Source organism: Myotis davidii, unplaced genomic scaffold, assembly GCF_000327345.1.
Source record: "Myotis davidii unplaced genomic scaffold, ASM32734v1 scaffold2663, whole genome shotgun sequence".
Classification (NCBI taxonomy): Eukaryota; Metazoa; Chordata; class Mammalia; order Chiroptera; family Vespertilionidae; genus Myotis; species Myotis davidii.
The window spans coordinates 190,283-213,957 of NW_006296287.1; the positions used below are offsets into that span (position 1 = coordinate 190,283).

At 41.5% G+C, this 23,675-nt stretch overlaps 1 protein-coding gene and 2 pseudogenes across 1 annotated transcript in view; 2 read left to right on the plus strand and 1 right to left on the minus strand.

Moving 5' to 3' along the window:
• The window catches only part of FAM120C (family with sequence similarity 120C), a 65,698-nt gene that overhangs the window by 35,038 nt on the left and 6,985 nt on the right, over window positions 1-23,675 (minus strand). The window contains exons 3-5 of the mRNA XM_006771325.2: window positions 8,992-9,238; window positions 6,298-6,380; window positions 4,907-5,035 (exon numbers count right to left, since the gene is read on the minus strand). Coding sequence (XP_006771388.2) covers window positions 4,907-5,035; window positions 6,298-6,380; window positions 8,992-9,238 — 459 coding nt within the window. The remainder of the gene's footprint in view (window positions 1-4,906; window positions 5,036-6,297; window positions 6,381-8,991; window positions 9,239-23,675) is intronic.
• Window positions 717-2,289, plus strand: LOC102760952 (annotated as a pseudogene).
• On the plus strand, window positions 19,760-20,282 carry LOC102760184 (annotated as a pseudogene).

Here is a 23,675-nt window from a genome sequence, read left to right on the forward strand (position 1 = left end):
CACCAAATTCATCTATATATTTAAAGGAATTCCAATTAAAATCCCAGCAGGACCCCTGGCCAGTGTTGCTCAGTTGGTTAGAGCATCATCCTGTGCACCAAAGGGTTGTGGGTTCGATCCCCAGGTGGGGAGAGTATGGAAAATAGGCGATCGGATGTCTCTCTCCCCCTTTCCTCTCTCTCTAGAACCAAACAAAAACATATCCTCATGCGAGAATTAAAAATAATAAAATAGACACAGTAATTTTGAAAAAGAATAAAATTGGAAAAATCATTGCCCAATGTTAAGACTTATCATAAAGCTACAGTATTTAAGACAATGTGCTATTGCAAAGGGACAGACACATAGGTCAAAGGAACAGAAAAGAGTCCAGAAATAGATGCACACAATATGGACAAATGATTTTTGACAAAGGCAATTCAAAGGAGAAAAGACACCCTTTTCAATGAAGTGTGTTGAAAACAATTAGATTGCCATATGCAAAACCAAAACAAAACACCTCACACTTTATACAAAAATGAACTCAAAACAAATTATTTATTCTAAATATAAAACTATATAATTTTTAGAAGGAAACAGAATTTGCCTACAGTTATGCAGAGTTCTTAGACATGACACCAAGAGCATGATCCATAAAAGATAAAAACTGGTAAGAATTTAAAACTTTTGTTCTACAAAAGAAAGTAGAGACAGGGGATCTATTCTTTGTGCTCAGATAAGGAGGATCCAGACAAGGTCTTGAGTAGGCAATGCTGAAGAAATACTGCTTTACTGGGCCACGTGGTGAAAAGGGTGGGGAGTTGAGGGAAAGGGGTTCGGTGGCAGAAGATAAGGAAGAGCCCAAGTTTGAGCCAGAGGGGTCAGGAAGAATAAGTTGGGAGCAGGAGCAAAGAAAAATGAGAAAGAGGCAGCAGGAAAGGGGCCAACCCTGTATGAGGACATCCCCAGATCAGAACACTTCACCCACAGTCCTGGAATGTGGCTGGGCTTCAGGCCTGGATTAAGGAGAAAGGTTTAGGCTGGATAAAGGAAGAAGCCCCAGAGATCCTGTGCCTGCAGTAGACCAAATCTTCCGAGAATAAACTACCAGCTGAACTTCAAGAGCTGTATGGACTACCCCATCAGTACTGGTCAGCTCCTTCAGACTATGAAGGGTACAGTGGCGCGGGCCTATTCTCCCACCAGTGCCCACTCAATGTCTCCCATGGTATTGGCTGAATTTGACACATTTGTGCTGGTAACAGACTATGTACCTAATGTAGGCCAAGATCTGGTATGCCTGAAGTACCAGCAGCCCTGGGATAAAGCCTTTTCCAAGTTCCTGAAGGGCCTGGCTTCCTGCAAGCTCCTTGTGCTATATGGGAACCTCAATGTGGCTCATGAAGAAACTGACCTTCGCAACCCCAAGGTAAACAAAAAAGAATGCTGCCTTCATTCTGAAAGAGTGGCAAAACTTGCCTGGCCGGAGTGGCTCAGTGTTTGAGCATTCTATCTATGAACCAGGAGGTCACGGTTCGATTCCAAGGCTGCGGGTTCGATCCCCAGTAGGGGGCAAGCAGGAGGCAGCTGATCAATGATGCTCTCTAATAATTGATGTTTCTATCTCCTTCTCCCTCTCCCTTCCTCTCTGAAATCAGTAAAAATATATTTTTTAAAAAGAGTGGCACAGCCCTAGCTGGTTTGGCTCAGTTGATAGAGTGTTGGCCTGCGGACTGAAGGGTCCTGGGTTCGATTCCGGCCAAGGGTACATGCCTGGGTTGTGGGCTTGATCCCCAGTAAAGGGCATGAAGGAGGCAGCTGATCAGTGACTCCCTCTTATCATTGATGTTTCTATCTCTCTCTTCCTCTCCCTTTCTCTCTGAAATCAATAAAAATATTTTTAAGAATTTTCTAAATATGCACAACTTTGGGGAATTGATACAGGCTGTTCCACTGGCTGACAGTTTCCGGCACCTCCACCCCAACACAATCTATGCCTACATTTTCTGGACCTACATGATAAATGCTCAATTCAAAAATGTTGGTTGGCACCGTAATTACTTTTTGGTGTCTCACTCTCTGTTAACTGCATTGTGTGACAGCAAGATCCATTCCAAGGCCCTGGTCAGTGAGCACTACCCATCACCCTGTGCTGAGCACTATAACACCTCCCCCAAATCACTTTGAGCCTGGGAAATGAGGCCCCCAACTAGTTTCAAAACAGCTTTGCTCTCTAGAGAATTCTGCACTGTATTTCCCTTCTAAAAGTATGAATCCTTCAACCAGGCTCCTAGTGACAGATAGGTTTCCTTTAAGCCCAAGGTTTTCTTTTTTTTGTGTGGGTTTTCTTCTTTTTATTACATTAAACAAAAGTAGGCCCTGGCCAGGTAGGTCAGTTGATTGGAGCATTTCCCCATACACCAAGGTTGCGGGTTTGATCCTTGGTTACAGCACATAAAAGAAGCAACCAATGAGTGCATCAACAAGTGGAACAACAAATTGATGTTTCCTTCTCTCTCTCAAAAAAAATAAATCAATAAAATAAATTTTAAAACCCAGCGAAAGGAGAAAAAAAAAGCTACTGATGACTTTCTTTGAACTGTCCATGTGAAAATAAAGAGCCATAGTTTCATAAAAAAGAAAGAATGCAAAGACAAACCACAGACTGGGAAAAATATTTACAAACCAGATATCTGACAAGGGACTTGTATACAGAACATATAAAGAACTCTCAAAACTCAACAGGAAGTAAACGAACAACCCAATTAAAAAAATGAGCAAGACTGTTAACAAACAGACCATTCACCAAAGAGGACATATGGACAGCAAATAAACAGAAGAAAAAAACTGTTCATCATTAATAATTTGATAAATGCAAATTAAAATTATGATGGGCTATCACAATATACCTATTAGAATGGCTATAAAAATACTGACAGTAACATGTGCTGATGAAGAATGAAATAGCCACTGTGGAAAATGGTTTGGCAGTCTTATATAGTTAACCATATACTTACCACTTGACCCAGAAATCCCACTCCTAGGGAAATGAAATCGTACGTTCATACAATAACCTATACACAAGTGTTTACAGCAGCTCTACCAAAAACTGGAAACTCAAATATCCTCTAGGGATAAATGCATAAACAAACGGTATACCCACATAATATATACTACTTGGCAATAAAAATGAATAAATTATTGCTGGATGCAACATGCAACAACTTAGAAGACTTGAATGAAAATGCCGTTCTCAAAAGATTATATACAGCCGAAACCGGTCTGGCTCAGTGGATAGAGCGTCGGCCTGCGGACCGAAAGGTCACAGGTTCGATTCCGGTCAAGGGCATGTACCTGGGTTGCGGGCACATCCCCAGTGGGGGATGCGCAGGAGGCGGCTGATCGATGTCTCTCTCTCATCGATGTTTCTGACTCTCTCTCTCTCTCTCCCTTCCTCTGTAAAAAAATCAATAAAATATATTTAAAAAAAAAAAAAGATTATATACTATATGATTCCAGTCATATGCTGTTCTCTAAAAGATATAACTATAGTAACAGAGAATAGACTGGTAGTTGCCAGGAGTTAGGGATAAGTTTGGGTGTGACTGCAAAGGGATAGCACGAGAGATTTTGGGGTGGTTCAACTGCTCTGATCCTAATTGTGATAGTGATTACATAAATCTATGCAAGTGTTAAAAATACATAGAACTGGTCCCGCCGGGGTAGCTCAGAGGTTGAGCATTGACCTATGAACCAGGAAGTCACAGTTCAATTCCCACTCAGGGCACATGTCTGGGTTGCGGGCTCGATCCTCAGTGTGTGGTGTGCAGGAAGCAGCTGATCAATGATTTTTCCTCATCACTGATGTTTCTATCTCTCTCTCCCTCTCCCTTCCTTTCTGAAATCAATAAAAATATATTTAAAAGTAAAAGTAACTTATTTTCCTAACTTCGTTTCACAAGACAAAATCATAGTCAAGCTCTTTTGTCACTATTAACAATGAAATATTAATTCTTGTTTTATGTGAACCTACTTTAAGTAGTCTTTCTCATTACACATTATCCTCTAGTAAGCAAGACTGCCTTTCTATTAAAATATACAATGAGCCCTAGCTGGTTTGGCTCAATGGATAGAGCATCGGCCTGTAGACTGAAGGGTCCCAGGTTCAATTCCGGTCAAGGGCATATACCTTGATTGTGGACACATCCCCAGTGGGGGGTGTGCAGGAGGCAGCTCATCGATGTTTCTCATCAATGTTTCTAACTCTCTATCCCTCTCCCTTCCTCTCTGTAAAAAATCAATAAAAACATATTAAAAAATATAGATATACAATGAAATAAAGAAGAACCCTAGCCAGTTTGGCTCAGTAGATAGTGTGTCAGACTGTAGACTGAAGGGTCCGGGGTTCAATTCTGGTCAAGGACACGTACCTTGGTTGCAGGCTCCTCCCCAGCCTGGGCCCTGGTCGGGGCTTGTGTAGGAGGCAACCAATCAATGTGTTTGCCTCACATTGATATTTCTCTCTTTCTTTCCCTCTCTCTTCCACTCTCTCTAAAAATCAATGGAAAAATATCCTTGGGTGAGGATTAAAAAAATAATAAAAGAGTAGGAGGATATATGCTAGTGATAATATAGCAAGTTCTTTCTGGGTAATGAGATTTTAAGTGACTTCTTTTTTTTGCTTGTTTATTTTCTAAATTTTCCAGAATGAGCTTGCATAGCTTTGTGGGAAAAAGTTAAAGAATCCTTTCAATCTAGTCCTAGTAATGTTTTCTCAAGGAAACTCTGGGGCTCTGGTCTGTATGCATGGAGAAGACAAGCAGCTAGGAGGAGAGAAGGTAGCCAACACAGGAGAGATCAGACCTGCTAGTGGTACTGGTGAAGGTAAGAAAACTGGCTACTCTTAGGAAGGGGAAGGCTAGCTCACCTGAGACTGTTTGAAAACATCCTTCCCAACCACATCCAGGTCAGAGGGGTCTTTGATGGCACTAACATACTCAGAAACAGCCTTGATCACCACATCACAAGGAGGAAGAACCAGTTGATGAGCTCGAACCTAAAAGAGTTAATATAAACAAGAAACACTGGTATCAGACATGGGTAGTTAAGAAAAAGGGTGAGCCCTAAGCGGTTTGGCTCAGTGGATAGAGCGTTGGCCTGCGGACTGAAGGGTCCCAGGTTTCATTCCAGTCAAGGGCATGTACCTTGGTTGCGGGCACATCCCTAGTAGGAGGTGTGCTGGAGGCAGCTGATCGATGTTTCTCTCTCTTCGATGTTTTTAACTCTCTATCCCTCTCCCTTCCTCTCTGTAAAAAAACAATAAAATATAAAAAAAAGAAAAAGAAAATGGGTGAGGTGCCTGGCCGGCGTGGTTGAGTTGACCTATGAACCAGGAGGTCACGGTTCGATTCCCAGTCAGGGCACATGCCCAGGTTGTGGGCTCAATCCCCAGTGGGGGCTGTGCAAGAGGAAGCCAACTGATGACTTCCTCTCTCTATCCCTCTCCCTTCTTCTCTAAAAACTCCCAGGTTCGATTCCGGTCAGGGGCATGTACCTTGGTTGCGGGCACATCCCCAGTGAGAGGAGTGTGGGAGGCAGCTGATCGATGTTTCTAACTCTCTATCCCTCTCCCTTCCTCTCTGTAAAAAAATCAAAATATAGTATATTAAAAATAAATAAACATAGAAAGTTGTCATCAAATAGATGTATTTTTTAAATGAGTTTAACTGTAGAATACCCAGCTGCTACTGCAGAGAAGTGCTTGATGTGGGGAAAAACCCCAGCACATTTGGTGACCAGAGTATCAGAAGTGATGTATTCTGGATGAGTGTGGTAGAAGTGTGAAAGTAAAGGAGACACATAGGAAAGAAAGACATAGGAAGGAAGAGCTGTGTTTTCTCCTACACAGAAGGTGGAAAACGAACTTTTTCCTCTTTAAAGGGTATTGATCATAATTATAAATCTTTATCTGTTAAGTATTTGGAATAGTTTAAACCTAATGAAAGATAATTGTTCTATCAAAACTCCAATCAAAGCCGAAACCGGTTTGGCTCAGTGGGTAGAGTGTCGGCCTGCGGACTGAAGGGTCCCAGGTTCGATTCCGGTCAAGGGCATGTGCCTGGGTTGCGGGCACATCCCCAGTAGGAGATGTGCAGGAGGCGGCTGATCGATGTTTCTCTCTCATCGATGTTTCTAACTCTCTATCTCTCTCCCTTTCTCTCTGTGGAAAATCAATAAAATATATTAAAAAAAAAAAACTCCAATCAAAACCTGATGTCCCCTAGACATGGATGTATCCGCAGGAAATGGGCACAATACCTTAAGTGATGCAAGGGGATGTTCTGGTCCCAAGAGGCTCCAGTGGAAAGCAGCCAGGTCCTCATCTGGGAGAATGTGGTTACCTATAAAATACATTTATCACTTATTGACTGTACAAATGTTTCCTTAGAGCCTCCAGGGCATGACAAAGATGCTGTGAGAGAAAATTATCAAATAATTCACATAGATCGATATACTTCATGTAATGAATACAGTAGCTATGTGTTGATTACCTACTATGCATCACATGCATTATATGTTTCACCTTCAAAATAACCATATATGATAGTATTATTTCTCTCATTTCACACATAAGGAAACTGAGGTTTGAACAAGTTTGATGACAGCCTAAGGTGGCATAGTTAATTAAGTGCCCACACCAGGTTAAGAACCTAAGGACTGTCTGACTCCAAAGCTCATGCTATTTTCTATGACCTAGTCACCCTGTCTTTTAGAACAGCAGCCACCAATTACTGTCTGCCAAGTGCTGGACATTTTTATATCTCACTTCACTTGACTTTATAATAACACCATGCGGTATATTCCATTTCACAGAGGAGGCGACTGAAACCAGGGAGTTACCTGTAACTTCAGTGATTTGCCCAAGGCCTAATTGCAAAACTTGTGCTGACTGCACTAGATCATCCAAGCTCAACTCCTTTGGGATTATAAACAAGAGTTCACACCTAAGACAAGATATTAATCTTTTTTTTAATATATTTTTTATTGATTTTTTACGGAGAGGAAGGGAGAGAGATAGAGAGTTAGAAACATCAATGAGAGAGAAACATCGATCAGCTGCCTCCTGCACACCTCCTACTGGGTATGTGCCCGCAACCCAGGTACATGCCCCTGACCGGAATCGAACCTGGGACCCCTCAGTCCGCAAACCGACGCTCAATCCACTGAGCCAAACCGGTTTCGGCAAGATATTAATATTTATGCTGCCAATACATGGAAGACCAACTCGAAACCTAATCAACTCTCTGCCATTTAAAAGGTAGATGGATAGCCTGGCCAGCGTGGCTCAGTGGTTGAGCATCAGGTGACCCATGAACCAGGAGGTCATTGTTCGATTCCCAGTCAGAGCACATGCCTGGGTTTGGAGCTCGATCCCTGGTGGGGGACGTGCAGGAGGCAGCCAATCAATGATACTCCCTCATCATTGATGTCTCTATCTCTCGTCCTCTCCCTTCCTCTTTGAAATCAATAAAATATTAAAAAATAAAAGGTAGCCAAAACCGGGTTGGCTCAGTGGATAGAGCGTCGGCTTGCGGACTGAAAGGTCCCAGGTTCAATTCCGGTCAAGTGCATGTACCTGGGTTGCGGACACATCCCCAGTAGGAGATGTGCAGGAGGCAGCTGGTCGATGTTTCTCTCTCATCGATGTTTCTAACTCTACCTCTCTCTGGCTCTCTCCCTTCCTCTCTGTAAAAAAATCAATAAAATATATTTAAAAAATAAAAAATAAAAGGTAGACGGATAGAAGGCTAGAATGGGTGGATACACACACACACACACACACACATAATAAAGCAAGCATAGTAAAATGTTAATGGCAGAAAACAGGAGGTAGATACAGGATATTCATTATAAAATTCTTTCAAGTTTGCTTATGTTTGGAAATTTTCATTATAAAATCTTAGCGCAACAAAAGCAAAAGGAAAAAGCAATTTGTGTTCTTGATCTAAATTTAGACACTGGGCCATAACTGGTTTGGCTCAGTGGATAAAGCGTCAGCCCATGGACTGAAGGGTCCCAGGTTCGATTCCAGTCAAGGGCATGTACCTCAGTTGCAAGTTCAATCCTCGGCCCAGGTCAGGATGCTGTGGGAGGCAACCAATTCACGTGTCTCTCTCACATCAATGTTTCTCTCTTGCTCGCTCTCTCCCTCTCCCTTTCAATCTCTCTAAAATTGAATGGAAAAATATCCTCATGTAAGGATTTAAATAAATTAATGAATGAATTAATTAAATAGATAGATAGATAAATCTAGACACTGGGGAAATGCTCTGAGTGGAAAACTAAACCTGTCCAGGGCTAGTACTCTGCATAGAATAATTATGGAATATAACAAAAGAGTGCATGAGTTAAAATAATGTTCTGGAATATGCATGAATTCATAAGGCAAACATGCCGAGTTTCTAATAAGAAGCTCAGAAGCCCGTCTGGAGTGGTTCAATGGTTGAGCATTGACCTGTGACCCCGGAGGTCACAGTTCGATTCCCAGTCAGGGTAAATGTCCTGGTTGCAGGCTCAATCCCCAGCATGGGGCTTGCAGGAGGCAGCCCATCAATGATTCTCTCTCATCATTGATGTTTCTATCTCTTTCTCCTTCTCCCTTCCTCTCTGAAATCAATCCTATATAATAAAAGTCTAATATGCAAATTGACTGAGCAGCAGGATGACCGGTTGGCCGGGGGCAGGGCCAGTGAGTGGGCAGCACCAGGCCAGCCAAGGTGGGTGCCAGCAAGCAGAAGGAGGGGACGATGATAAAGGGTGTTGACCAGTGGTGACAGGGTGATGGGGATTGGGGCCAGGAGAGAGAGAGAAGCTCAGAAGCACAGTATTTGGCATGAGAATTTTCAGAAGATAAATCCAATAATGATTGGTTAAATGGCTCTGGTCTTCATCTCTTAGCACTAGAAGGGGAAATGTAACTAATCACTGGAATCTGTTCTCTGAACCACCTACCTAGCAGCGCAGCGAATATGGGAAAACTCATCCGCTTCAGGCCCAGCTGCTTGGCCACCTCCTGCATCAAGAACTGGTTGGTAGTGAGGTTCTTCCCATTCCAGCTCAGCTTCAGAGCATGGGAACTGTAGTAATAGGGAATATTGTAGAGAGCATACTCGGAGTCATGGGCAAGAAGGCCATGGAAGCCGTTTTCCCTGAAAAAAGCCACCACTTCCAAATGGTGGTCCTCGAGGCTCTGAAAGACCTAGGAGGGAAGAAGAGAAGAACAAGGTCATGCAACAGAAGCTGAGCTGCATTTGGTTAGAGGTCAGGAAGGTTAGTAACTGAATTTTACAGTTTGTTGAAACTTAAGATTACATGAGATTGAATGGAAGAGTTAAAAAATAAAAGTCTCTCTCGCCTGCTGAAGTGGCTCAGCAGTGGAGCACTGGCCCATGAACACCAGGAGGTCACTCAAGGTTCGATTCCCAATCAGGACACATGCCCAGGTTGCAGGCTCGTTCTCCAGTATGGGGCGTGCAGGAGGCAGCTGATCAATAGTTCTCTCTCATCACTGAGGTTTCTATCTCCCTCTCCCTTACTCTCTGAAATCAATACATATATATATATATTTAAAGCCACTCTTGTAAACGCAGGCAGAATTATCTTTGGGCTTGTTCAAATGCCCAGTCTTTTTATACTCCTTTCATGAAACCAAGAGGCCTAGCCTCTTTAAGAGAAATTAACATGGTATGTAAGTTTTTATACCTTTATTAGAAAAATAAAGTTAGTACTTATTGCTCAGCACCTCTATATGCCCTGCATATTTACATAAATTATGTCATCATCAGAACAACCATGGGCAAGGTAGGTATGGATGTCAAAACTTACATAGAAAGGTTAAACAACATATAGCTAGAACCTGAACCCAAGTTCATCTAACTTCCTTTTAAAAATTCTTGCTTGTGCCCTGACAGATTTGGCTCAGTGGATGGAGCGTCGGCCTGCGGACTGGGGGGTCCCAGGTTCGATTCCAGTCAAGGGCATGTACCTTGGTTGCGGGCACATCCCCGGTTGGGAGTGTGCAGGAGGCAGCTGATCGATGTTTCTCTCTCATCGATGTTTCTAAGTCTCTGTCCCTCTCCCTTCCTCTCTGTAAAAAATCAATAAAATATATTTTAAAAAATTATTGCTTACTTTCTTAAGAGCACCAAGGACACTCACAACATATAGGTATCAGAAACTTCACCCCATTTTTATTTTTTTAGTCCTCACCTGAGGATATGTTTTTATTGATCTTTTGAGAGAAAGGGAGAGGGAGACAGAGACAGGGACAGGGACAGAGGGAAACGTCGATATGAGGTTGTCTCCAGTATACATCCCAACTGGGGATTGATTAAATGCACAACCTAGGTAGGTGCCCTGACTGGGAATGGAACCCACAACCTTTTTGGTGCATGAGATGATTCTCCAACCAATTGAGCAACCCGGCCAGGGCAACATAACCCCATTTCTAAAAATGGGAAAACTAATGCTGCAAGAAATCGGCTGCCCCCAAAGTTACATAATGAGTGAGTGAAGACAGGATTCAAACCCAAGCTCATCTGATGCCAACACGCATACTTTCCATTATACCAGGCTTCCTCCTGGAGAGCACTATATTTTATGAGACATACCATTAAGTGCCCTTCCTATGCATCCCTCTATAGCTGCACTTAGGCACACTGGATCCACCACACTAACTTCCTTGATTTCAGAGACTTTATCTCTGTATTCCTAGCTCCCACATAAGACCTAGAACACAGAAATAAGAATAGTAATGGCTAACAGGTACTGAAACATGCACTATGTGCTAAGTAATGTCCCAAGTACTTTATATGCAACAACTCAATTAATACACAAAAACAATCTTCAGAGGCCATAACTATTATTGTTATACCCATTTTACATTACTATCTTTAAGGTCACATGGCTGGAAGGAACGAAGCCTGGATTTTGGCTCTAGAGCAGGGGTGGGCAAACTTTGACTCGAGGGCCACAATGGGTTCTTAAACTGGACCGGAGGGCCGGAAATAAAGCATGGATGGAGTGTTTGTGTGAACTAATATAAATTCAAAGTAAACATCATTACATCAAAGGGTACAGTCTTTTTTTTTAGTTTTATTCATTTCAAACGAGCCGTAGTTTGCCCACAGCTGCTCTAGAGCCTGTGGAACTCAATAATTTTGTTGAACCCAACTGATCTATTCCTTCATTTAAGTCATAAAGGAATGGTAGTTTTCTGAATTCTGACTGGAGTTTCAATGCATTAAGCTTTTGCTAGCCTTTGGAAAGGGAGACTAGTCACAGTAGATAGTCATGTCACACATTAGTCATTCAAGGGGAGGGACACTGGTAAGCAGATAGCAAAGCAAGGTCTGTAGTATTTGATATTCAGGCAAAGGAACCAAAATTCCTTACTTTACACTGTAACATATTTAAGCCTAGAGCTATGATAAACTCCATCTGGGTCAGGGTAGTACAGTTTTATGCTGCCCCCGCCCCGGGTGATCATTTCTTCCAGCACATCTCTCATATACAAGTCACTGATAGAGCATCCTTCTACCTTGTACCATCATAAGGCTATGTGTGATATATTCTCCCTGATCATCACAACCTAACCATGTAAGTTTCATAAGCCCCATTTTACAATTGAGGAAACTGAGGCTTAGAGAAATGAGGTGCCATACTCAGGGCCACAGAACTGGGAAACAGAAACCTGGGTCATACTGCCCTTTCAACGACAACACATTACTTTTATCTGGTCTAAAGCAGATTACGCCACTATCGAAGTGATTTCAATTCCAGAAAGCCAAGGACTAATGGTTTTTAACTAATCTGGTGGCTCTTATAACACCAGGAGGGTAAATCACAATGACTGGAGAGCATCTTCAAAATATACAAACCTGTGCTTCAGATCAGCTGATGACAATGAAACCCTGACGGGCAAGGAAAAAGCCTTCCAGCCACAATGCCTCCTAGAGAACAGCTGAGCACCCTGGCTCCATTTCCACATCTCTGATGATTACTACCACCTATGCAGAATGACTTACAGGCCCTGGTCCAAAGTGATCCAGTTTCCTTGGCAACCGTGCAATTTTCCAGGAGACTAAAATGATTCAGGCGAAATTAAACAACATACCCAACGACTAAGCAGAAAAGAAGTACATTTGAGCTATAAAGAAAGCAAGAGTTGAGATTCTGAATTGTCCATAGCTTTTTATTGTTGTTAATCCTCACCTGAGGATATTTTTCCATTGATTTTTAAGGAGAGTGGACAAGAGAGGGAAAGACAGAAATATCCATGTGAGAGAAACACATCGATTGATTGCCTCCTGCACGACTGGTTGCCTCCTGACTGAGCCCTGATCAGGGCCTGGGCCCAGGAGAAGCCTGCAATCAAGGTACATGCCCTTGACCGGAATTGAACCTGGGACCCTTTAGTCCGCAGGTCGACGCTCTAACCAGCTAGGGCTGTCTATCTTTTAATCACTGACTCAATTTTAGTCCAATGAATATGAATTGAGAGCCTACTAAGTGCTAGGATGCAGACAGCACAGAGTGGCATGAATATAAAGAAGAATAAAACTCAGGGGAAAACAGCTCCCTGAGAGAAGTTTAATGTTTAATTTCCAATCTAAGTAGTCCAAAGCAGTGGATTTTATTTTCTTAAATATATTTTATTGGTTTTTTACAGAAAGGAAGGGAGAGAGATAGAGAGTTAGAAACATCGATGAGAGAAACATCGATGAGAGAAACATCGATCAGCCGCCTCCTACACATCTCCCACTGGGGATGTGCCCGCAACCCAGGTACATGCCCTTGACCGGAAAAAGCAGTGGGTTTTAAATTGTGCTTCCCAAACCAGGAATTGGGTAAGTGGGAAACTGGATCAAATAACCAGACAGGGTAGATGCTCCTACTTTCTCTTCAAACTGAGCTCATATTTACCATATTACCTATTTTATATTTTGGCTCTTTCAGAAACATTTTATTTTATTGAATAACATTTGTTGTTAAAAAACAACTAGAGAGAGAAAAAAAAACAACTAGAAGTAGCCCCGCTGGCGGGGCTCAGTGGTTGAGCGTCGACCTATGAACCAGGAGGTGGAGATTTGATTCCTGATCAGGGCACATGCCTGGGTTGTGGGCTTGATCCCCAGTGGAGGGCATGCAGTAGGCAGCCGATCAGTGATTCTCTCTCATCATTGATGTTTCCATCTCTCTCTCCCTCTCCCTTCCTCTCTGAAATCAATAAAAAAATATTGGTTGAAAGTCAAAATTGGTCCCCTACTCTGTGCCACGTGTTCTATGCATGAGAGATACAGCAATAAACAAAACAGACCCAAAAAACCCCGGCCTTCTTGGAGCTTACATTTTAGTGACAAATACTTCTAGATTTTTTAAAAATATATTTTTTTATTGATTTCAGAGAGGAAGGGAGAGGGATAGAGAGAAACATCAATGTGAGAGAGAACCATTTATCGGCTGCCTCCTGCATGCCCCCTACTGGGGATCGAGCCCCCAACTCAACATGTGCCCTTGACCGGAATGGAAACCGAGACCCTTCATTCTGCAGGCTGACACTCAATCCACTGAGCCAAATATCACCTAGGGCTCTGCCAATATTTATTGAGCCAGGAACTGATATGTGCCAGGCACTGATCTAGGTGTGGGGATATAGTGAACAAGAGCCCCAAATTCTTATCTTCATGGAGCTGACATTCTAGTGATTAATATTTCACAATAAGCACTGGGCTAAGAATGTAGACATATTTATTCTTCTAACCCTGTGAAATAAGTATCATTAACCTCCCTATATATTCCTTTTTGTTAGCAGAAAAATGTAAATATCTCATCTCGCCCCAAATCACACGGCTGACCATATAGCAACACTTGGATTTGAACTCAGGACTGACTTCAAAACAATGCTCTTTTATTTTGCGTGTATTTGTCCAGTTTTCCCAGCACCACTTATTGAAGGGACTGTCTACCCCATTGTATATCCTTGCCTCCTTTGAGGTGGGTTAATTGGCCATATAAACAAAGATTTATTTCTGGGCTCTATTCTGTTCCATTGATCTGTTTTTATGCTAGTATAATGCTATTTTGATTGTTGTCAAAATAGCATTATCCTATACTTTGAAACCAGGGAGCATGATACCTCCCACTTTGTTCTTTGATTTCTTTGGCTATTAAGGGTCTTTTGTTGTTCCATTAGTTTTTAGTTCTGAGAATGCCATAGGTATTTTTTAATAGGGATTGGCTGGAATACATCTATTGCTTTAGGTAGTAAGGACATTTTAACAATATTATTATATCCAATCCATAAGCATGGTATATCCTTCCATGTATTTGTATCCTCTTCAATTTCCTTCTTCAATGTCTTATAGCTTTCAGAATACAGGTCTTTCACCTCATTGGTTAAATTTATTCCTAGGTATTTTTATGCTATTGATGCAATTGAGATGGGATTGTTTTCTTCTTTATTTCTCCTAATTGTTCACAGGATCTGTGACATCGAATGAATCTATGCTCAAATTCAAGTGGTTGTGCAAGTCACTTAGCTTCTTATCTATACAATGGAGATTTCACTAATTCCTACCTGATTGTGAGATTTAGCAATTACTTATATAAAATACCTGGCACACAAGCTCTGAGAAAGTGCTTATTAAATAAGTCACAGCCTGTTAATTCTGCAGAGATGAAGTCTGTGGTACAAACTGCTATCTGCAGGTCTTCAGAAATCACTTGAGGTAAGTAGATACCAGAACAGGCACTTGTTCTGCCCAAAGAAAACCTTCAGGATTGAAAACTCAGAAGGCCTGATGAAAGCCATCCTTGGAAATAAGAAGCATACAAAGGTCCAAGGGAGCTTTGGGGTTACCTCGGGAAGGAAGACAGGAACTGCAGAGGAAAATGACAGCAAGAAATTTCTAGGAATCCTTGAACCAGGGGCTGCAAATGCTTCCAGGGGCTGGGAAGCTAGCAAATGAATGAAGGGGGTTAAGAAAAATCAACCTGCCGAAACCGGTTTGGCTCAGTGGATAGAGCATCGGCCTGCGGACTGAAAGGTCCCGGGTTCGATTCCGGTCAAGGGCATGTACCTGGGTTGCGGGCACATCCCCAGTGGGAGATGTGCAGGAGGCAGCTAATCGATGTTTCTCTCTCATCGATGTTTCTAACTCTCTCTCTCCCTTCCTCTCTGTAAAAAATCAATAAAATATATTTTTAAAAAATCAACTGCCAAGAGATGCAAATCAAAATGGCAATGAGGTACCATCTCACACCTGTCAGAATGGGGTCACCAATAAGTCAAGAAATGACAAGTGCAGTGGATTAAAAAACTGTGGTACATCTACACAATGGAATACTATGCCGCTGTAAAAAAAGAAGGGATTCTTACCATTTGCAACAGCATGAATGGACCTGGAGAGCATTATGCTAAGGGAAATAGGCCAATCAGAGAAAGACAAATATCACATGATCTCACACATTTGTGGAATACAATGATCAACATACACTGATGAACAAAAACAGAATCAGAGACAAGAAGCATCAATCAAACCATCAAACCTCAGAGGGAAGGCAGGGGAGTGTGGGGGTAAGGAGGAGAGATCAACCAAAGGACTTGTATGCATGCACATAAGCCTAACCAATGGACACAGACACCAGGGAGTTGAGGGCATGAGTGGGGAGGGTGGGAGACAATGGGGGGATAAGGACACGTGTAATACCTTAATCAATAAAGAAAAAAAGAAAAGAAAAATCAACCGCCAGGAATGTAATCTTTTTTACTAACCGATACTGTGGGTGTTAACAATATAAATATGCAAAATCTTGGCATTTACATTAAAAAAAATTTTTTTGTTGTTCTTGTTAATCCTCACCAGAGGATATTTTCCATTGAATTTTAGAGAGAGTGGAAGGGAGGGGGAGAGACAGAGAGAAACATCGATGTGAGAGAGAGAGAGAGAGACATCTACTGGTTGCCTCCCACAGGCGCCCCAACCAGGGCCAAGGATTAAGCCTGCAACTGAGACATGCGTCTTTGACTGGAATTGAACCCAGGACCCTTCATATCCTGGCAAATGAGTTTCCTAAAGGCATAATTATGCTAGTAAAAAGCAAATACAATCATGCATTTGTGAAGGTATTTCTGAACAACCCTGGTTTAATTCAAAGTTGAAATGCAAACTAAACAGGTTAAATATTTTATTTCAATCATTTCTGGAGTGCTGAATGCCCTTTAAATGCCAAATAAGAAATTGTATTTTTCAGTATCTTCAGTACCACGCCAACCAATCTCCATATGATAGGGCAGATTTCCAAAACATGAATCTAGTAAGTCACTATGCAAAATATTCAACTGTGGTTGGTGCAAATCACCATGTTAATTACTAGCTCCTGACATGTTTCATTTTGAACATTTTTGCACAATGACTCCTAAGGAGTGACATAATAAACAGCTTTAAGCCCTTGTAAAATGTTTATTTCAAATGAAAGCTCCCTAAGTCCAACAGTATTGCTTTTGCAGAAGCACACGTGTAGTCATATTCACTAATTTTGACCAATTTATACTAAAAATTTCAAGACTTTCTCAACATACAAAATCCAGTTATTTCTGTATGCACCTGTCACAGGCTATAAGACCAAAAGAGTTAGATTGCATAAAAAATGTTTTAATATTTTTTTTATTGATTTCAGAGAGGAAGGGAGGAGAGAGGGAGAGAAACATCAATGATGAAAGAGAATCATAGATTGGCTATCTCCTGCACAACCCCCACTGAGGAAGGAGCTGCAACCAGGGCATGTGCCCTGACCGGTAATTGAACCATGACCTCCTGGTTCATAGGTTGACACTCAACCACTGAGCCACACTAGCCAGGCTGCATCAAAAATTTTAACATGAATTATATTTAGGTGCAGTGCTTCTCGAACTCTACGGTGGATGGCTTCTTAAAACAGACTGACAAGCCCCATCTCCAGATGCTGATTCAGTAGGTCTGGGACAGGGCCTGAGAATTTGCATTTCTAACAAGTGTCCAGCTGGTACAGTGCTGTTGGTCAGGGAGCATACTGTGAAAACTACTAGCTAGGCACATACCAAGTGTATAACTATATGGGCAGCGTTTATATCTGTTGTAAATAGTTGCAATCTAAAACTTCACAAATAATGCCGAAACCGGTTTGGCTCAGTGGATAGAGCGTCAGCCTGCGGACTGAAGGGTCCCAGGTTCGATTCCGGTCAAGGGCATGCATGTACCTTGGTTGCGGGCACATCCCCAGTGGGAGATGTGCAGGAGGCAAGCCGATCGATGTTTCTCTCTCATCGATGTGTCTAGCTCTCTATCCCTCTCCCTTCCTCTCTGTAAAAAATCAATAAAATATATTTTAAAAAAATAAAACTTCACAAAAAACTTCTTGACCCAAGTTGTCCCCAAAATGTTCGGCCCCCAATTTTTAACATCTGGAGCAACAGTATTTCCTACCCTTGCAAATGCTGGTTTATGATTTATTTTCTGCTATACTCACTCTTTTCTCAAACTACTACCTACAAAAGGCTTTCAAGGCCTAGCAACGTTTTACTTACTACGTAATTGCATTTCATGCTAGTATCACTTATTCTGTCTGTATTCAAAAACACAGTCTAGGAAAAACCTGATAAATAAGTGGGACAACAGAAGGAGAAACCAAGATGGCAGGATAGGCAAAAACACCATCTATTGAAATTTCAATCGCTTTTTCTTGTTGTTGTTAATCCTCACCCAAGGACATTTTTTTCCATTGAAGTTTTTGAAAGAATGGAAGAGAGGTGAGAGACACACAGAGAGAAACATCAACTGCTTGCCCTCCACACGCACCCCAACCAGGGCCAGGAATTGAGCCTGCAACTAAGGTACGTGCCCTCGACCAGAAACAAATCCACGACCCTCCAGTCTGCAGGCTGGCGCTCTAACTACAGAGAAACTGGCGAGGGCTTAAAGCTCGTTTTGTTTCAGCACTTGTCATTTTTGTAAACTTTGTCATGGTTGTATTTCTTATAATGGTTTATTTTTAAATGGTGTCTTAAACTATAGTCTTTCAATAGACACATTTTATTTAGGTATAGAGGAATACTCATGACTTTGTGAGAATAAACAAGTCATCTTTTCTCTCAAATAACAGTTCCAGGGGTGGGCAAACTTTTTGACTCGAGGGCCACAGTGGGTTCTTAAACTGGACCGGAGGGCCGGAACAAAGGCATGGATGGAGTGTTTGTGTGAACTAATATAAATTCAAAGTAAACATCATTACATAAAAGGGTACGGTCTTTTTTTTTTTTTAGTTTTATTCACTTCAAATGGGCCGGATCCAGCCTGCGGGCCGTAGTTTGCCCACGGCTGGTTTAGACAGCCACCATTTTGGACTATGTGACCTGGCAGCCGCCATGTTGGCCACATGGCTTGCAGATCCCCTGGGGCCGCCATCTTGAAGTGCACAAAAGGCCAGCCCCTTCCTTTGAATTAGCCAATCACGAAAGGCTGCGCCTGAGCTCGTCAAAAGTAAGGGACAGGTCATGTACATCAGTACTAAAAAGCCCAGCAGACCACCTGCTCAGTGTGCGTTTGCTCCCAGACCATGTGCATGTGCACCCTTCTGTGCAGAAGTAAATACATCTGCCTTGCTGCCGGGCCCCCAAGTATGCTTTGTGTTCTACCAGGACCCCTGAATTTGGTGGCTCACCTTATTTCTTACAACTTCCAACAAGAAATAGGCTCTCTCCAATTTTCCTTTAAATATGCGACTTTCTTATATAACCTTCTTTTTGTTTACTTTTCTTAGATGTGGGTACAAAAAATATTTCATGTTCTTCAAAACTGCTAAAAAAGTACAAGCACAACAATCAATGCTATTTTTGTTATCTATTTCCATATAACAAATCACCCCAAAACTTAGTGGCTTAAAAAATATTTATTATCTCGGAGTATCTGGCTTGAAATGGAAGAGACAAGATTCATAGGACAAGAAAACACAGCCCTGGCCAGGTGGCTGGAGCGTTGTCCCATGCACCAAGAGGTTGTGGGTTTGATTCCCAGTCGAGGCACATAAGGGAGGCAGCTGGTTGATGCTTCTCTCTCTCTCTCTCTCTCTCTCTCTCTCTCTCTCTCTCTCTCTCTCAAATCAATAAAAACATATCTTCAGGCGAGGATTAAATAGAAAAAGAGAATACAGAAAGTAGAATAAATTTGAGGGGCAACTATTGAGTTCCAAATTGGATATTTTTTAGATTAAGTCAGCGGTCGCCAACTGGTGGTCTGTGGACCACTGGTGGTCCCTGAGGTCTGAAAGATTGGCGACCGCTGGATTAAGCGACCTAAATTGTGCCAAAAGTTCATGAGAGAGGTTGGGAGTAAAGAAAGAGCTCTAGGAATCATCAGAATATAGTTACTATTTAAAATCACAATAATGAGTTGGTCCGACGGTTGTGGGTTATTGTTAAGCTGATTAAAATCACAATAATGGATGAGCCCTAGCTGGTTTGGCTCAGTGGACAGAGCATCGGCCTATGGACTGAAGGGTCCCAGGTTCAATTCTGGTCAAGGGCACATGCTCAGGTTGCAGGTTTGATCCTCAGGAAGGGATCAATGATTCTCATCTTTGATGTTTCCATCTCTCTCTCCTTCTCCCTTCCTCTCTGAAATCAATAAAAATATGTTTTTTAAAAAAGTAAATGGGGGGGGGGGGTCCCAGCAACCTGGGCAGCGGGAGACGGGCAGCAGCCAGGCAGCACAGGTTCGCCAAGCCACTAGGTTCCCCACGGCCCTCAGGCACCCAGCCTGCCGCCAGGATGCCCAAGAGGAAGGTCAGCTCTGCGGAGGGCGTGGCCAAGGAGGAAGCCAGGAGGAGGTCGGCCAGCTTGTCAGCCAAACCTGCTCCTGCAAAAGTGAAAACGAAGCCCCAAATGGTGGCAGGAAAGGATAAATCTGCAGACAAAAAAGTGCAAACGAAAGGGAAAAGGGGAGCAAAGGGAAAGCAGGCCGAAGTGGCTCACTAAGAACCTAAAGACCTACCTGCGGAAAACGGAGAAGCTAAAAACCAGGAGAGTCCCACCTCAGATGAAGCAGGAAGAAAAGAAGCCAAGTCTGATTAATGTCATATGCCAGGTCTTATCAGTGGTCCCTGTCTCCCTTCTTGTACAAGCCAGAGGAATATTTTTATCAACTATTTTGTAAATGCAAATTTTTAGTAGCTCTAGAAATATTTTTAAGAAGGAGGGAATTCCACCTCATCCCATTTTTTAAAGTGTAAATGCTTTTTTTAAAGAAGTGAGATCATTTGCTGGTGATTACAACCAGAAAATAGTGAGATATTCAATATGGGAGACTTTGATTGTCTTGGGTGTCAGCTTAACATTCCATAGATGGGGTAGTTTTTATACCCTATAATACAAAGCATACTAAATGGCAATTTGGAGTCAGTTGTGCATTTGCTATGTCTTGAACATTTTAAATTACTTCTATTCACATGCTTTTGGTAGAATTGTTTCCTAAAGAAACAATTGATCTTGGCTCTCCCTGTCAGAATTTTGTGCATCTGTAACATCTTTGCTGTGGTAGTCCAGTTTTCGTAGTAAATTTGTCGATATGCTGTGAGAAATTGAAAATTTGATTATGTAGTATATGTGCTATTAAATTGTGAATTAGTGGGACTTTGATGTTACCGCATTATCAACATCTGAAGATATTGGTACTTGATACTCTTAAGGAAAGTTAGCTTCTAAATTTTAAGCTGGCAAGTCGCTGGAATAACTGTTTAGAAAAGAATCGCAACTACATGACTTTACATTTTTGGTATTAAGCTAAGAATTATGTACAAATTGATATGTCTGTGTTCTGACCCTCAAAACAAACAATAAAATCTCAATTATGAAAAAATAAATGGGAAGTTTTGCTTTTTTTAAGTTATTCACGTACACTGTAAGTGAAAGAAACCAGAGATGGAGAGACTGAAAATGCAGAAAAGAGATGATTACTTTTGAATTCTTATAACCTCACTATCTTACTCTTTCACTTGGCATTTAGCTTACACATTTGCCTTGTACTAGCAGTACCACACATTTAGCAATGCTGGCACAAACTAAGTGCTCAATAAATCTAATTATTGCTTTTCTACATGTATCTATGCATATTATCTGGCTAATAAAAGTACAGAATCATACACAAGATGTATGAAACAAAGGAAACTGTATGGTGAGAGTGTTCAAAGATACTCTGAGAGATACAGACCCAGAACAAGGATTTTTATCCACCACTGACTAGTATCCAGACAAAGAAAAATTCGTTTCACCTCTATGCACCTCAGTTATTCAATTGGTAAATGGGAAGAATACCATGCACTCTTGCAAGCTTGTGAGGATTAAACAAGATATTTAAAAAGCACTTTATATACAACTTGGTGCTCACATAGTAATACAGTGGAACCTCAGTTCTCCAACTTAATTTGCTCCGGAGGGCTGTTCGAGAAGTGATTTGTTTGAGAACCGAGTCATTTTTACCCATTAGAAATAATATGAATTGAATTCATCTGTTCCAGACGCCCAAAGATGCCATTTTAAAAGTTCTTATATGCTAGTACAGCGCATGTCCAATGTACTGAGTAATCTATAAACAAACACTTTTCCTTAAATTTATTGAGCCACCCCCTACTACCCTTAAACAAGTCTCTTTCAAGCACTCAGTCCAGAATGTCTTTCAGGTCAGCATGCAACATCTTTGCTTATTTATACCACATATATCACTGCTTCCAAAATGGCTGTCGCTGCCTGCTTTTCCTTTATCCAAATCAAGTTTTCCTACCTCTTCAGTTATCTGTGGGCCTCTTTTTTTTTTTTTACATTGTACTAATTTGTTGATTTCACCAGCCACAAAAGCATTGGCTCCTTTGTTTGTTGCCTGAGAGATGCTTTTATCAGCAAGAAAGGGTTGTCAGGTAGAAAACTGAAGTTTGGTTCAAGAACCAAGACATTTTTTCTGTGAACAACTTGGACTAGAACCAAATTGAGATGGGAGAAGTTTGAGAAATTCAACAACCCCTTCATACTGATACCTGCATGATCATTCACACGTCTGTCAAAGGTGACAAAGGAGAGAATGCATGAGTATGAGTCAGTTTACCACTAAACCTCATGTTGTTAACATCTTAGGAAATTGCGTTGTGAATATTTTGGTGTTCTTTTGTTTTTGCTGATGATTATTAAATTTCCAGGTTTTACTGTATATTTCACTTCCTTTTTGTTCAATATTCATTTACATTTCTTGTCATTTTTGTTTTTAAAGTGTTTATTTATAGGTTAAACAGTACATTAGAGATGTACTGCATATAAAAAAGATTAAAATGGCCAAAACCGGTTTGGCTCAGTGGATAGAGCGTCGGCCTGCGGACTGAGAGGTCCCAGGTTCAATTCCGGTCAAGGGCATGTACCTGGGTTGCAGGCACATCCCCGATGTGCAGGAGGCAGCTGATTGATGTTTCTCTCTCTCCCTTCCTCTCTGTAAAATATCAATAAAATATATTTTAAAAAAAAGAAAGATTAAAACGGAATCATTGGGGGTATGGAGTGGATTAATTCAATTTAAATTCTAATGTGAAAAAATGATTCTGTTTCTGAACAGCTTTCTGGAATGGATTAAGTTCAAGAACCAAGACTGCACCGTACTGCACCTTAATAAATTTATTTTAATCAGCTCACACTTCTCTAATCGCCCTGTTCTAAAGAAGCATACCTGTGAGCCTTGGCTAGTGTTGCTCAGTTGGTTGGAGCATCGTCCTGTACACCAAAAGGTGGCAGGCTCCATTCCTAGTTGGGGTGCACGCAGGAGGCAACTGATCGACATTACTCCCTCACATCGATGTTTCTCTCTCTCTCAATTTTAAAATAGCATAGCTGTGAAATGGTGGGTTTCATGTGATTATCTTTTTTTCGAATACAATAAAACCTCGATACAACAGAGGTTTTTATAATTTGGGCGAGGGGTGTCTGAAGCCAAAAGTCTGTTACATAACACAGTAAGTTTTCTAAATTGTTAAAAAATTGACAAATTAGTTTACCTGTTTTTACTTACATAAACGTTTGTGTAAAATTATGAATGCGAAGTTTAATTTCACAGAAAAGTTTTCTATATGTATTACTGTAATTTTAAATTTATACTGCATAGTCTAGTAAATGTGTACCATCACCAGTCACTGAAAGCAAATGAATGCACACATAGGAACATCAGACGGCCGTGTTAAAACTGCTGCAGAGACCTAGCTGGTTTAGCTCAGTGGTCATCCTGTGGACCAAAGAGTCCGGGATTCGATTCCAGTCAAGGGCACGTACCTTGGTTGCAAGGCTCCTCTCCAGCCCGGGCCCAGATCCAGGCACAAGTAACCAATCAATGTATCTCTCTCTCACCTCAATATTTCTCTCTTTCCCTATCTCTCCCTTCCATTCTCTCTAGTCTTCCACTCCTCTAAAAATCAATGGATAAATATTGTTTGGTGAGGATTAAAACAAAACAAAACAAAAACTGCTGCAGAAAGTCACACCAGGTGACAACAGAACCAATTACGAGGTGGTGTGATCATGTGCTAATCATTTGCCAAATACTGTTTACTAGCAGTGACACTTGGATTTAAAT